Source organism: Lagenorhynchus albirostris, chromosome 4, assembly GCF_949774975.1.
Source record: "Lagenorhynchus albirostris chromosome 4, mLagAlb1.1, whole genome shotgun sequence".
NCBI classification, from domain to species: domain Eukaryota; kingdom Metazoa; phylum Chordata; class Mammalia; order Artiodactyla; family Delphinidae; genus Lagenorhynchus; species Lagenorhynchus albirostris.
Window position 1 is genome coordinate 23,015,630 of NC_083098.1, and position 14,292 is coordinate 23,029,921.

At 36.1% G+C, this 14,292-nt stretch overlaps 1 protein-coding gene across 5 annotated transcripts in view; it reads right to left on the reverse strand.

The window, feature by feature from the left end:
* Nucleotides 1–14,292, reverse strand: part of INPP4B (inositol polyphosphate-4-phosphatase type II B) — a 728,360-nt gene that overhangs the window by 159,871 nt on the left and 554,197 nt on the right. For all 5 annotated transcript variants that reach the window (XM_060147684.1, XM_060147683.1, XM_060147686.1 and 2 more), the window contains 2 exons: nucleotides 10,499–10,629; nucleotides 9,987–10,091 (listed from right to left, as the gene is read on the reverse strand). In XM_060147684.1, the coding sequence (XP_060003667.1) occupies nucleotides 9,987–10,091; nucleotides 10,499–10,629 (236 nt within the window). The remainder of the gene's footprint in view (nucleotides 1–9,986; nucleotides 10,092–10,498; nucleotides 10,630–14,292) is intronic.

Below are 14,292 nucleotides of genomic sequence, written 5' to 3' on the forward strand. Positions count from 1 at the left end.
ATGACTTGATTATGCAAAATTTGCAAAACCATTTGTCTTTCTCTGTCTGGCTTAGTTCACTTAGTATGATAATCTCTAGGTCTGTCTATATTGCTGCAAATGGCATTATTTCATTCTTTTTATGGCTGGATAATATTCTATTGTTCTGACTTTTCCTGCTCTTCTTCACCGGTTCCCTGTGACCCATGTAGACACTTTATTCTTTTAAGTCTTCCAGTAAAGTCCTCAAGACCTGAAGATCATTTCCAATTTCTCTCTTTCCCTCAGCATTATATCTGATCAGTTCTAACAACTCTGCTACCAAAATTTTATTCTCTCTTATACATGGTAAACATCTTTACCTTAATTTTTTTTTTTTTTTTGCGGTATGTGGGCCTCTCACTGTTGTGGCCTCTCCCGTTGCAGAGCACAGGCTCCAGACGCGCAGGTTCAGCGGCCATGGCTCACGGGCCCAGCCACTCCGCGGCATGTGGGATCTTCCCGGACCAGGGCACGAACCGGTGTCCCCTGCATCGGCAGGTGGACTCTCAACCACTGAGCCACCAGGGAAGCCCTTTACCTTAATTTTGATCTTCCTCATGTCTTGTCAAGATTCCTACTGCCTCTTCAGTCCTAGCCTCTATGCATTCACAATGCAGTGGATTGCTTCTCTATATGGGTGGCCATTCAATCACTCTGTCCAAAACACAGGCTTTGAGACTTATACCCCTCCACGTATCTTTCAGATATAAATAGAAGAACATTCAAATGTCTCAGCATGATGCATGTTTTAAGTGCTCAATAAATGTCAACGAATAGATAAACTAATATTTTGAGGGAAAATTCAGTTTGTCATGTTTGTCCTCAGATCATACATGGAATTACTATTCTTAGCTGAAGAATAAAAATTTTAGATACACTATCCAGAAACACATATATTAGAATCTGGAATATATGTATATATATTCTCCAGGGTATGGGAATGAATATATATCCATTCATGAATCACATTCTGTAGAATAACAGAGAGCTTATGATTATCACATGCAAAAGAATGAAATTAGACCCTTATAGCAAGCACAAAAGAATCAACTCAAAAAGGATTGAAGATTTAAACATAAGACGTTAAGCTGTAAAAGTCCTAGGGAAAGAACATAGGGAAAAGGTTTCATGAAATTGGTCTTAACAATGATTTCATAGAAATGACACAAAAAGCACAAGCAATGAAAACAGAAATAAACAAGTGGGACAACATCAAACTAAAAAGCTTCTGCATGGCCAAGGAAACAATCAGTAGAGTGAAATGGAAATACACAGAATTAGGAGAAAATATTTTCGAATCATATATCTGATGAGATTAATTTCCAAAATATGTAAGGAACTCCCACAACTCAATAGTAAAAAAAATTAATAACCTGCTTATAAAATGGGCTAATGACTTGAATAGACATTTTGCCAAGAAGACATAAAAATGGCGAACAGGTAAATGAAAAAATGGTAAATGTCATTAATCATCAGGAAAACACAAATCAAAACCACAATGACATATCACCTCACATTTATAAAATAGCTCTTATCAAAAAAAAAGAAAAAAAAGACAAGTGTTGGCCATGATGTGGAGAAATTGGAACCCTTGCACACTGTTGTTGGTGGGATGCAAAATGATGCAGCTGTTATGGAAAACAGTATGGAGGTTCCTCAAAACATTAAAAATACAACTGTTATATGATCCAGCAGCCCCACTTCTGGGTGTTTATACAAAAGAATTGAAATCAAGATCTTGAAGAGATATTAGCACTCCTGTGTTCATTGCAGCACTAATTATAATAGCCAAGACATGGAAACAGCCTAAATGTCCATCGGCAGATGAATGGATAAAGGAAATGTGCTGTATACATACAATGGAATACTATTCAGCCTTAAAAAGGAAGGAAATTCTGCAATATGTGACAGCATATATAAACCTTGAGGATATTATGCTAAGAGAAATAAGCCAGGTACAGAAAGACAAATACTGCATGACTGCACTTATATGAGGTATCTAAAATGGTCAGTGCATGGTATCAGAAAGTATGTTAAGTTAATCTGTATTACTTGATGTTAACTGCGATTCATTGGTCAAGGTGATATCGGCCACTGCCTAGAGTTGATTCTTCACTGTAGAGCTACTAGGTATTTGAAGGGACACACTTTAAGATTATGCAAGTCTCCTGTTTCTGTTTAAACTGGTACCCATTACTTTTAGCATCCACTGATGAACCTTGCCTGTGGCAATTACTACTGTTCAAATGGTAATTTTCCATTTCCCTCATTCTTGCCAAATTTATTCATTGGAATTCTTCTGGAAGGAATAGATGACCCTTCTTCTTCCTTCATGTGTTTATTCAGTTATTTATTAACATCAATATGAGTATTTTGTTCTTTGATTCATAATCCAACCCTAGCTTTATGTTTAAATTGTTCCAGCTTTGTCCACTGGGAGCCCCTTTGGAATGGCTCCTGTATCACTTTTTTTGCCCCTTCTGTTTTTTGTTTTGTCTTATTTTATTTTATTTTGCTTTTTGGTTTTTGGACACTTCCTTACTTTCTAGAGCCACAAGATACTCCAGACTCATATTTTCCCTGCCGCAGCCTTGGAATCAACCAGCTTTCCAAGGAACCCTAGTTCTTTTTATTGGAGAATGGTGTTCAGAAATTAATTACTATGAGCAATTACACTCATTGCTACTGCTTTCAATCCCTTTCAGTAGCTAGAGCTAGAAAATATACGTATGTGTACTAACTTGTGCACACACATCTATATTTATCCATCTAGCCACTGCTCTATCTATACTGTACTAACAACAACAACAAAAACCATGAGTCAATGCTGTTACCTCTGACTTCAATTCAGCCTCACAAGATTCCTTCTAGCCTTCCTTCCTTATTTCTACCTTCTCTCCCTGACATTGAGAAACTTGACTCTCCCTATCCACATATTTAAATACATGGTCAATCCTAGTGAAAAATAAAACAGCTTCAGAATTGTTAACCCTACCTCTGTAAGAAAAAAAAATTACTAACGAATGTACAGTGTTTGTAGTGTTTTTTAATTTAGCATTACAATATCTAGTCCTTTCCAAAGTTTACATAGGCCAGGTCCTTTCTTTCCGAATCTTTTCAGTAAATTATCATTTTTATAATTATCTTTACCATTAATTATCATTTTAAACAAGATAACAAAAGTAAGTTAATAAAAGCAGGTTGGAAATATGAAATTCTATGGAAAACTTACACAATAATTAGTAGCACAACAATCACGATTTGAAAAAAATAAGAATAGAAAGGGAGCCAAGGTGCAGGTACCAAGAAGTAAATATAGAAGCATTCCCCAAATATTCTTCACTTTTGGACTTCATAGAATGCATTTCAAATAAGCAAGTAGAAAATAGTACTACTGTGGTTCAGCAGAGCTAGAAGTGCAGCATCTTATCTATATTCCAGAAGCCATGTCTCCCATTTCCCAAGCCAACCATAATATCCCATTAGAATCAAGAGGTCTTCTCTGCAGGGACACTACAGTTTCTGTCTGGATACTGAAAGAGTAAATAAGGTCTCTCTTTTGCCTCTCTCACTTTTCTCTGTTGCCTTTTGATTTTACCCATCTTGATTAGAACCATTTCTCAAAAAGCTGGGATCTTTATGTCCACATTTTACAGAGGTTCAAAGAGATTAGGCTTATATAGTATTTGCACATTTGAGTTTCAAAGAGTTGCTCTGAGGTATTAACTTTTAAACAGTGATTACTGTGATACTGTGATTTATAATATGAAATAAATATTTGGTCTTCATCCCCTTTTCTGGCACAGAGTTCCCCAAACCCTGGGAATTTCCTAAGTGTTGAGAGCCACAAAGGTGTCTTCTGTTAGGTTAATGAGGTGACTTTTGGACTGCACCTAAGGATGGGGGCTGGTGGCCAGTGAAACCAACCATGAGATTAGAGGGTTGAAACTTTCAGTCCTTTCTCCCTTGACTCCCCTACGGAAGAGGGGCTGAAGGTGAGTTCAATCCCAATGGCCAATTATTTTATCAATATTGCCTGTGTAATGAAACCTCCATAAAAACCCAAGAGGACAGGGTTTGGAAAGCTTCCAGGCTGGTGAACACGTGGAGGTGCTGGGGGAACTCAGAGAGCATGAAAGCTCCACGTCCTTTCGCCATACCTTGCCCTATGCATCTGTTGCACCTGACTCTTCCTAAGTTCTCTCCTTTTATAATAAACAGTAATCTAGCAAGTAAAATGTTTTTTCTGAGTTTTGTGAGTCTCTCTAGCGAATTAATCAAATCCAAGGAAGGGGTTGTGGGAACCCCTGATTTATAGCCAGTTGGTCAGAAGTATGGGTAACTACCTGGAATTTCAATTGGCATCTGAAGTAGAGGGCAGTCTTGTGGGGCTGAGGAATCTGATGCTGTCTCTGGGAAAATAATGTCAGAATTGAGTTGAATTGTAGGACACCTAGTTTGTGGCTCTGGAGAGTTGCACAAATGAGGGTGGGGGAAATCCCCTCCCCACAATCATAAATAACTAAAGAGTGGTTCTGAAGAAAACAATTAGAAAGTAGCTGCTGAACTCTGTTCTCAGAATTTATATGATTTTAAGCAAAAGAAAACAGCTTTGTTCTTCAGCTATTAGGTATTTTTGGTTTATCATATAATCTGAAATAAGAACATACTGTGTACAGCTGTATAATACCTAATTTTAATTGAGACAGTTTCTGTCACAATTAACATTGATCACTAATATTTTTAAGTATCAGCATTCTTTATGGAAATCACAAAAATCACAAGACTCCAGGGAGTCTTAAAAGTTTGCAACTGTTATTTGATAATTATCAGTTACCAATACCACAGTACTGGAACAGCTAGGTTTATCTCTTTTGGTCCCTTCATTCTTGAATTTCACTTGCAATTACTACATAAATAGTAGATAGATCTATGTACACCAAGGGAATTATTTTTTGGCCTCTTAGTTTAGTTAATGAAGAATGGTATACACTTACCATACCATACTCATTCTTGGCTACAGCAGTCGTACTCCTTAAAATTTAGTTAGAATTAACTGTAATTGACTGTTTTCCTCTAGAAGAAGTCAGATATACAAAAAAAAATCAATAAAAAATTAAAATTCTAAGACAACAATCTGATCAGTGATATTTGTCTCACTTTAAAATTTCCTCATTTTATCCTGCTGTTTAAATTATGTATCTTTGTGACATGAATAGCCCTTAACTTTCAGATTTTTGGTACTCAATTATAAAAATCTAAGTGGGCATTTTATTTTAAAGAAAAGTCAAGCAAAATAAGTGTAAAGTCTTTTTCTCTTTTTTTAAAAAAAATATAATATGCCTCTCTTCTTTCTTTGATATTTTATGCTTCAACAATTCCTTGGCTTTGTGAAAATTTCATCATATACACCATATGAGGAAAGTGGAGTTCAAATCGTTGAGTCTTGTCAAACTAAAGATACAAGGTTGGTTTGAAATCTAATAGTAGGGCTGCCTCATAGCCTTTTAAAAGCCATTTAATAATAGAAATGAGATAGTAAGTCTATTTTTTCTCAGAAGATCTCTTTAAAATTCCTACAACTATAAAAAGAGTGCTGATGAAAAAAAAATGTAGACATGCTGATCTCATTTCAAGGAAAAATTTAAGCATAATCCCTGACTGTAAAATGACCCACAAAATGACTTCGACATGAATCTCAAGACAAGAGGGAATTCTAAGGGAAATCTGTTTCAAAATAGTCCAAGCAAGTTGGCATGATGATTAAACACATCTAAAAGGTAATTGCACTTCACTGATGAGGTGATACACCTGAACTCTTGAGACACAGAAATCAGGGAGATCTAAATAGCTCCTCTTGTCTCCTCCTTCCTTCCGTGTAGAGATTAGAAGACTAAGGGGCAGAGAGGTTAGCTGACTCATCCATATTAAACAGTAAATCCTGGCCGATCTTGCATTTGATTATAGCCACAGCTTTATGATATAATATAGTAGGTTCTTTCTTTTTTTTTTCCTTTCTTTCTTTCCCTTCCCTCCCTCCCTCCCTTCCTTCCTTCCCTTTTCTCTCTCTTTTCTATGTACTATATGCTATTGTATATATATATATATATGTATAAAACATACAAACTAACTTAAACATAGTATAATAACACAAGAATCCATACTGTATAATATTCACAACTGTTTTTCTATGAAAGTAAAATATACTGGAGAGGGAAACTGTCTTCTTAATTTCAGGGATTTGTGTTATTGTTGTCACTGCTGCTAAGATCTCTATTGTGGTGGGTATTCTATTTGTTGCATTTAAGTAATGGACAAAGATGAAAAATTAACTTAATGGGTCTGGGGGCACCTGAAGTTAAAGGAAGGTTATTTCATTTGTCTGTATGAGACATGACATCATAGTTCTGCTGTTACTTGTTTCAAGAGCTGGACATTAGCCTTGTCTTTGGTGAACCTGCCTGCTACTGTTTGCATAGCTACCTCTCCAAATATAAGAGACATATTAATCAAATGTGGATAGATGAAATTTACTAATGGTAAGAATTAAAATAGATGTAGACTACATCCAAATAACTCACCAGTGAAATACCAAGGCTTGGCCAATCTTACTTGCATCATTACCTGGAAAAATGTTGTCTGTAATTCAGCTAAACATTCAAATCAGTAACCATGGACCTTAAATACATTTAACTTGATTCATTTAATCTGCTAAATATATGTTATATAAGCAAGCAGAAAATCAGATTGACTATCATCTAACTTTTAACCATTTTATTTTTCAAGTAAAGAAAATCAAAGCTCAGAAAGGTTATCAACTTGGTCAAAGCTCAGAAAGGTTATCAACTTGGTCAAAATAAAAAAAAATGTAAGGGGTAGAGTCCCCCAAATTCAGTCAAGATTTTAATTTCTATTATAATACATAGTTGGTGATAGAGTCTGTAAACACCTACTTTAACTGAATTTCAATTTAAAATAACATTTAAACTTCTAAAAACTTAAATATTTTAAAAACATATATTTAATATTATACATAGGACATGCATATCATATATATATATATGAGTAGCCTTGGGGAAAGAAACCAGCATGTAATAGAATTCAGTACTTTCAAATTAATTCTTGGCTGTTAGACTCTCTAGTCCTTTCCCTCATTTACTCCTTAAGTCTTCAAAGAAAGGAATCAGTCTTTCTGAAAACTATGTCAAAAACCCTCTAGCTGAAGAGTTGTACCCTAGTTCCGTAACTTCAAAATATTGCTTTTCTCTTTACTGTTTGATATTTGTCATCACAAATAAGAAATTCTTTTATATATCCCATTATGGGTTGAACTGTGCCCCCACTTAAGAAAGATATCTTAGAATATGACATTATTTGGAAATAAGGTTTTTACAGATGCAGTCAAGTTGCAATAAGGTCATTAGGGCAGGTCCTAATCCCACATGACCTAATCCAAAATGTCCTTAATGGGGAAATTTGGACACAGAAACAGACACAGAGAAGATGGTGTAAAGGCATAAAGGGGAACGACATGCAAAGACGGAGGATCTGTGGGATGTACCAACAAACCAAAGAAAACTAAAGACTGCAGTAATACCGTAAGAAGCTAGGTATGGAAGGAGGCAAGAAGGAATCCCCTGTCAGTTTCAGAGGACGCAATCCTCTGCCAACACCTTGATTTTTAGACTTCTAGCCTCCAGACTGTGAAGCATTGCATTTCTGTTGTTTATGACTCCCACTTGGTGATACTTCGTTATGGTGGCTCTAGGAAACTGATACATATCCCACTAAACTAATTAGAAGAAATTTTGTTTGCTTTTCTAAATATCTTTCTTTTAGTTGCCAGTTTCTTCCTTTTACACTGGAGAAACAAAAACTAACTGCCTTGTATCATCCCAGTTCACTCTAGTCTATTTTCAGAAATTACCTTAGAGAAAACAGCATAATGTAAATGGTTCTTTTGTTTTCAAGAAATAAGTATAAAGTAAAAGGCCACATAGATAATAATTTCTCTTTGTGTGGTGGATGTATTTTAAGGATTATCACCAAATATTTAAATGCACATTTAAAATATAAATTCCTATCAATTTGGCTTCAACAAACTATCTGGTTTGATGATACTGCTACCCATCCATGGCTGTAACCTGATTAGTCACAGTACTTGCATGTGATGATTTTTCTAAAATGCTTCTCTAAATCATCCTTTCTCTAAATCTGGCTACTTCTTTAGTTCAAGATTTCAATGTCTCTTAATAGGCTCTTAACTGATTACTTTCCTCCAATTTTAACAGTCCTGATAAAACTGACAGATCCGTTTTGTTCCAGTGATAGCAAATGCCACATGTATCATAAAAACTATTATTGTTCGTTCTATGTGTTTTACGTGGTCTAGTTCACTTAATCAGGAAGAAAAAGACAGTGCTCAGAAAGATTAAATAACAGGCTTAAGGTCATATATAAAGTAGTAAAGCTGAAATTCTGTTCCACTCCAAAATATATAAACTTTTTTACTATATCATAAAAGTCTCTTCATATAGGCCATTAGGGAAAAAAAAAAGTTATGCTGGTTGTCAGATAGATTTTGAATGTTGCACCTTCTTTATGACCCTGGTTTTGATAATATTTTAAAAACCATTAGATATTGTTATGTTCAAACTATTAACAGACACTCAGTATTCAGGGAAGAATTCCTGAAAGCCTCAGGCCAATGCATCTCATTTTTAATTCAGTTGACATAATTTTTGGTGAACAGGATGCAAGTTAAAATTTCAGATAGTTGATAAGGGTTACCAAGATAATACAATTATATATCAGAATGATTTCAACTACACTTGAACTTATATGTTAGCTAGTTGTGTATACACAATCAGTATGCACCAACTTGAAAATTTTAATTTTTCTGATTATAAAACTTCAGGTAATTTTAAAACAGACAGAGATTTTATTTTAATTTTTTAAAACCTCTGACCTCTAACCTGTAGCCTCATCGTGACAATGGCTACAAAATTGGGTGTTAGAATGCTTCTTTAGATGTATCTGTGTATGTGCATGTTTGTATGTATATGTTGATAGACTCAGCATAAAGGATTTGATGATCTAAAGTAACTTTTAGCTTCCTAGGAAGATGAGTACCCATAGGATGACCATAGCATTTATGATTCAGAGAGACCTTTGAGATGGAAAGGATGTGGAGGGCATCATTAACAAAGATGCTGGACAAACAGGCATAGTATGGGACTTCTGCTGATAAATAAGGGCAGGTGGTCACCCTAAATATGCACAAAATTGATACAGCAATAAGTTAAAGAAAAGGGAGATGAGAAGAGTATTTAAAATATATTTTACTGAGAAATGGCAAGGAATTACTTGAGTGGCAATGAATTCAACCCCATATCATTCACTCTAGAACTATTCAGGTATGTTATGAAAATCTATGTGTATTTTCTTGAAAAATGTCTCTCACAACCAAGTACATCAAAATACTGTAGCACCTTCTATCTGATAAACCCGCCTCTCATAGGGAAGTGGGTGATTCTGGTGATAGCCACCACTAAGTTGGAGAAACAGCACATGAGTCCATCTTTGGACTCTGGTTTCTCAGGATAGGCACAAAATGAACGAGTCTTGTTTTTCTTTTTCTCTAATTCAAACAGTAGCACAATGGGGAGCTATTAGGCATCGCTGATGATACTTAATAAAGCTAATACTCATCTTGCATAGTCACCTGTAACTCAATTCATAGTTATTGAGTTCATAGGTGGCATATTTACAAAGCATTGTCCAGAAACACAGCAACGAAAATGTAATGGTTTCTTTTGTAGTATCTAGGGTCATTATCAGCTTCAATTGTTTCATCTTCACCTTTATATAACTGCTAAAATTTCTAATTCTGCCAATAGTCAAGCCTTTTAAAGAAGTACACACTAATATAATTTGCCCATTTGAAAAAGAATACTATATACTACCTTTCAAGTGAGGGCTGTGTACGTGCATTCTTTGCAGATGTAGGTTTATCGGAACAAATTCTAATGTTTTCTCTCCTTTGCTGCTGCTTGATTTGAAAGAGGACCCTAGGTGGAAAAAAAAAATTAAACATCATTAGTAAATAAATAGTGTGTGTGTGTGTGTGTGTGTGTGTGTGTGTATGTGTGTTGAAAAGTACATTTGACATAGAAAAATGTTATAAGAATTTCAGAAAGAAAAACATATTCTGTATGAGTGGATTTTCTTCTCAGAAATTTAATTTAAAAAAATTCTCAGTTACCCCTATAATGATACCATGAGGTAAAATAGTGCAATTTTTTCTTCTTTGTTTTTCATGCCAAGATGGTAGAGTTGGAAATAAAAGTTTTCTGCTTTTTGTTTTTTATTAAATCTTGACTTTTCTATGTCCACAACAACAGTATTTATTATTGTTTTCACATAACATACATGAAATTCATTTCAGTTTGAATATGTAAAGTCATTGATTTCATACCTGTTTCCTTGCTGAGTTCTGTCAGAATGTCTTGGTACATATTCACCATTTGATCACAGTGAGTAAGGACATTTTTTCGTAGATTGTCCCAGTGTGGAGAAAGCTCACCAAGTTCTTTTAGCTCCTGGTTTCTGTTAAGAATGAAAAAGAAGAGAAAATATTTATTTTGATCTTAAACCCACAGACACAAAATGCTTAATCAGGGTTGCCAAACTAACTGATTCACCATCCCTTTCAGGAAAGCTCTGTGCTTATTAGGAAAAAAAAATCATTTTAACACAAAGGAAGAAGTGACTAGGTTAGGCCACACAAACATTAAAAGTCCTGTATGTCAAAGAGCAAAAAAAAAAGGTTTAAATTTATTGATAAAAATTTCACAAAGATGGCAAAGACTTATTATCCTTAATATAAATAGAGGCCATTCAGTTAAAACAAAACAAAACAAAACACTAAACCTCAATAGAGAGATAGCTAAGTTCTAGGCTTTGACTATCCCACGTGAAATAATTTGGAAAGGGTTATCTGACTGTGAAGGAAACACAAGCTAATCGCGGAATCTAGTTTATATATAATATAGCTGTAATCTTTCTAAAGCCCATAAATAGTATGATCAGGTATGATTTTACTGGTCTCAATTTCTCCTAAGGACAATTTAGGTAAATACTGTATGCCTATATTTTGTCCCCTCTTTATCAAAAGAAGAGCTAATCAAGATCTAGGTTTTAATTATTAACTTTAATTCTCTACCCTTTAGCCATGTTAATTTAAGTCATCAGAATGCCTTTTTAAATTATAATGATAAATGGTTTAATATGCTTCTTGGTTAGATTTCTCATTCATTTCTATAACCTTTTACCAACAACATTTTCATGAGGCAGTTTAACCAGCAGTAATGAAACTTCTTTGCTATTTTGGCTGTGAAACATGCTAAATACCAAGCTAATAAATTCAGAAGATGTAGAAGCTTTAACATCCTGTTAAATTCAGGAATAATGGATGGTGTGCAAAAATGTGACTTGCTTCCAAATGCTTGTAGCTGCCTTTGTTTGGTTTCAATGGGAATGCGATATAGTATTGCTGCATCTTCCATTTGAGGTCTTCACAATTTTTGTGAACATTAATCTCATTCTCAACTTTTCCACAGATTAACTTTCATCAGACAACATTCATGGAAGTAATTAATCAATGGACAATGGGAGTAAAGGAAATTCATGACCAAAGCGGGGTTAGGGGAGAAGGCTGAAGAGTGGGGAAGTCAAGTTCTCTGTGTGGACTCAGATGGTAGGGTATTGAAATTCAGGACAAAACAAACAGATAATTCCAAAAGCTGGAGATATCAAGTCTAGAAGAATCTGGACAATTAGGTCAAATCTGAGGTAGAGAGCAAATGTGATATGTCAACTTAATATGTAAGATTTTGGGTTTTACTTTCAATATATGGTTATAATAGAAATCTTAACTAGGTATTACTGTTTAACACTAATAAACGCACCATGGGTTTACAATTTATGTTGTCTCTGAATTCCTATCAGAAATAATAATTATAAGGGAGGTGGCGATGGAGGGGACGGTAAGAGTGAAGCCCCTGACTACGGTGTGGAATATTGGGGTGGAGTACACCTCCCTGCCCAAGAGGAGTCCGACAAAGTGTGATCAGAAAATCTTAGCGTTCTGTAGGGAGTGACTTGAAGGAAGCCGGGAGGAATCTACAAACTGGGGTTTAAAATTCATTACACTCCTCCAATATGTCAAAACTTAAATATAGGAATAACTAGACGAAACCTGGCGTTCACTGCTTTTTTGTTCTAAGAGAGGACATTAAACAGATACACATTCTGAAAGGGACAGACAAACAACATAAGGTTTCTCCGCATTAAAAAAGTTCAGGGACTTCCCTCGTGGTTCAGTGGTTAAGACTTTGCCTTCCAATGCAGGGGGTGTGGGTTTGATCCCTAGTCGGGGAGCTATGATCCCACATGCCTTGCGGCCAAGAAACCAAAGTATAAAACAGAAGGAATATTGTAACAAATTCAGTAAAGACTTCAAAAATGGTCCACATCAAAAAAAATCTTTTTTAAAAAAAGTTCAAATATAGGAGAACTATAGAATAAAGGTATAATAAACTAGAGTAATGAAAAAGGTGTAAAACAAAATGGGGCAGAGTAAGAAAGTAAGTTTTTAGAAAATGAAAGAAATTAATTACATTAATACATTAAAATAGAGAAGATAATTGGCTGCATGAAAATCAGTAAACTTTTCAATCAGGAAGGCTAGGGCTGTTTGTATTATATTTTGATTTGTCACTCAGTAAACAAAAACTTTAGCATCTAAGAGCCTTGTTTTATATCTCCATCCACGTTCTCTGGAAGGCAGGGCCTGAGATCAAGCAATCCCAGGTCAGTCAGAGGGAGGTAAGAAGGGAAGTGCTGAAGGGAAAAAGCGAAAACAGGCATAACGTCGTTCGTTATCAAGCTGGGCAGAACTTCACAAGAAAACACAGCTGGTTAGGTGGCCATGTGGAATGACTCCAGAGAAGTCATACGGAATCTCTGCACCTTGGAACAGATTGTTAGATGGAGGAAAATGCATTTATATGCCAGTTCCTTACCATCCACTCTATTTCACTGGTAAAGATTCATCTGATGGGACTTTAGCTCCTCTGTACTTCTAGTTATGCAATCTGTCTCCTCCAGGCAGCCACTGGGGGGGCAATATTCCAGTGGAGACAGAACTTTCCTGGGTCTGGTAACATATAGGTGCCGAGTCCACTCTGGATACTTCCACGGCAGATGGCATTGGGTGCATGATAATGGCTGGTCTTCACCTTGAGGGAGACTGATAAGCTGGTGGCATCAGGAGATAAGGTGACAATGGTGTCACCAGTTGGGGTTCTCCATTGAGCAAGTGGTCAAAACTTGAAGACACATTCCAGTTAAGCCAGCACAGAAAAGCACATAAACTGAGCCCAGGAGGGGCTCTCCATTGAGCAGGTGGTCAAAACCTGAAGACGTGTTGGTGGTGAGCGGGCATAGGAAAACACAAAAACGGGGCCCAGGACAGGCAACTTTTGGCACAATTCCGATCCATTTATGAAATCCAGATAGCATATAAGACAACGTTCTTCATCTTCTGCAAGAGGGAAGTTCAAGTACAATCCTTCAAAATGACGGCCAGTTGCAACTTCCCAAAGATTTAAAGAGAAGCAGAGAACCAAGCACAACAGTCAATACTCCAGCTGATTCTGGGGGCCTTAGCTGGTGGTATTCATCATTCTACCACTCATTTCGAATTTGCCTCATACTCCACTGGCATTTCTGGAGTGCTGCCTTGTGAGGTCACCTAGACCTTAATCTGAAGACATTAGGCTCTTCGTTTCCTTGCTGTTATGGAATTTTAGTTGTGGCAACTTCCCATGCACTTCTGGCCATGGAACACCTCTGAGTTCTAGATAAATTTCTCTTTGCTCAGCAGCCCTATTTCCCCATGGTGATGAGCACAGTATCTCTTACTATCTTTGCTGGTCCATTTAGTTAGGAATGTACGGTAGTCAGATCACACATGAAATCAACCACAACTTCCAGTTAAGTGGGACTTTTAATGGGTCCCCTGACAGAACGCCTGTCCCCATACTCCAGGAACCAGGATTCTAACTGGCAAAGTCTAAGGCTGTAGGGAAAGAAAGCGCAGATCTCCAAAAGTGGGGCACTGTGATTGGTTATAAGGGCTAACCCTTTCTTCTAGAGGTGGTTATTTTAGCTATAGCGGGCACAACATCCTATACCAGCTGTTGGTTT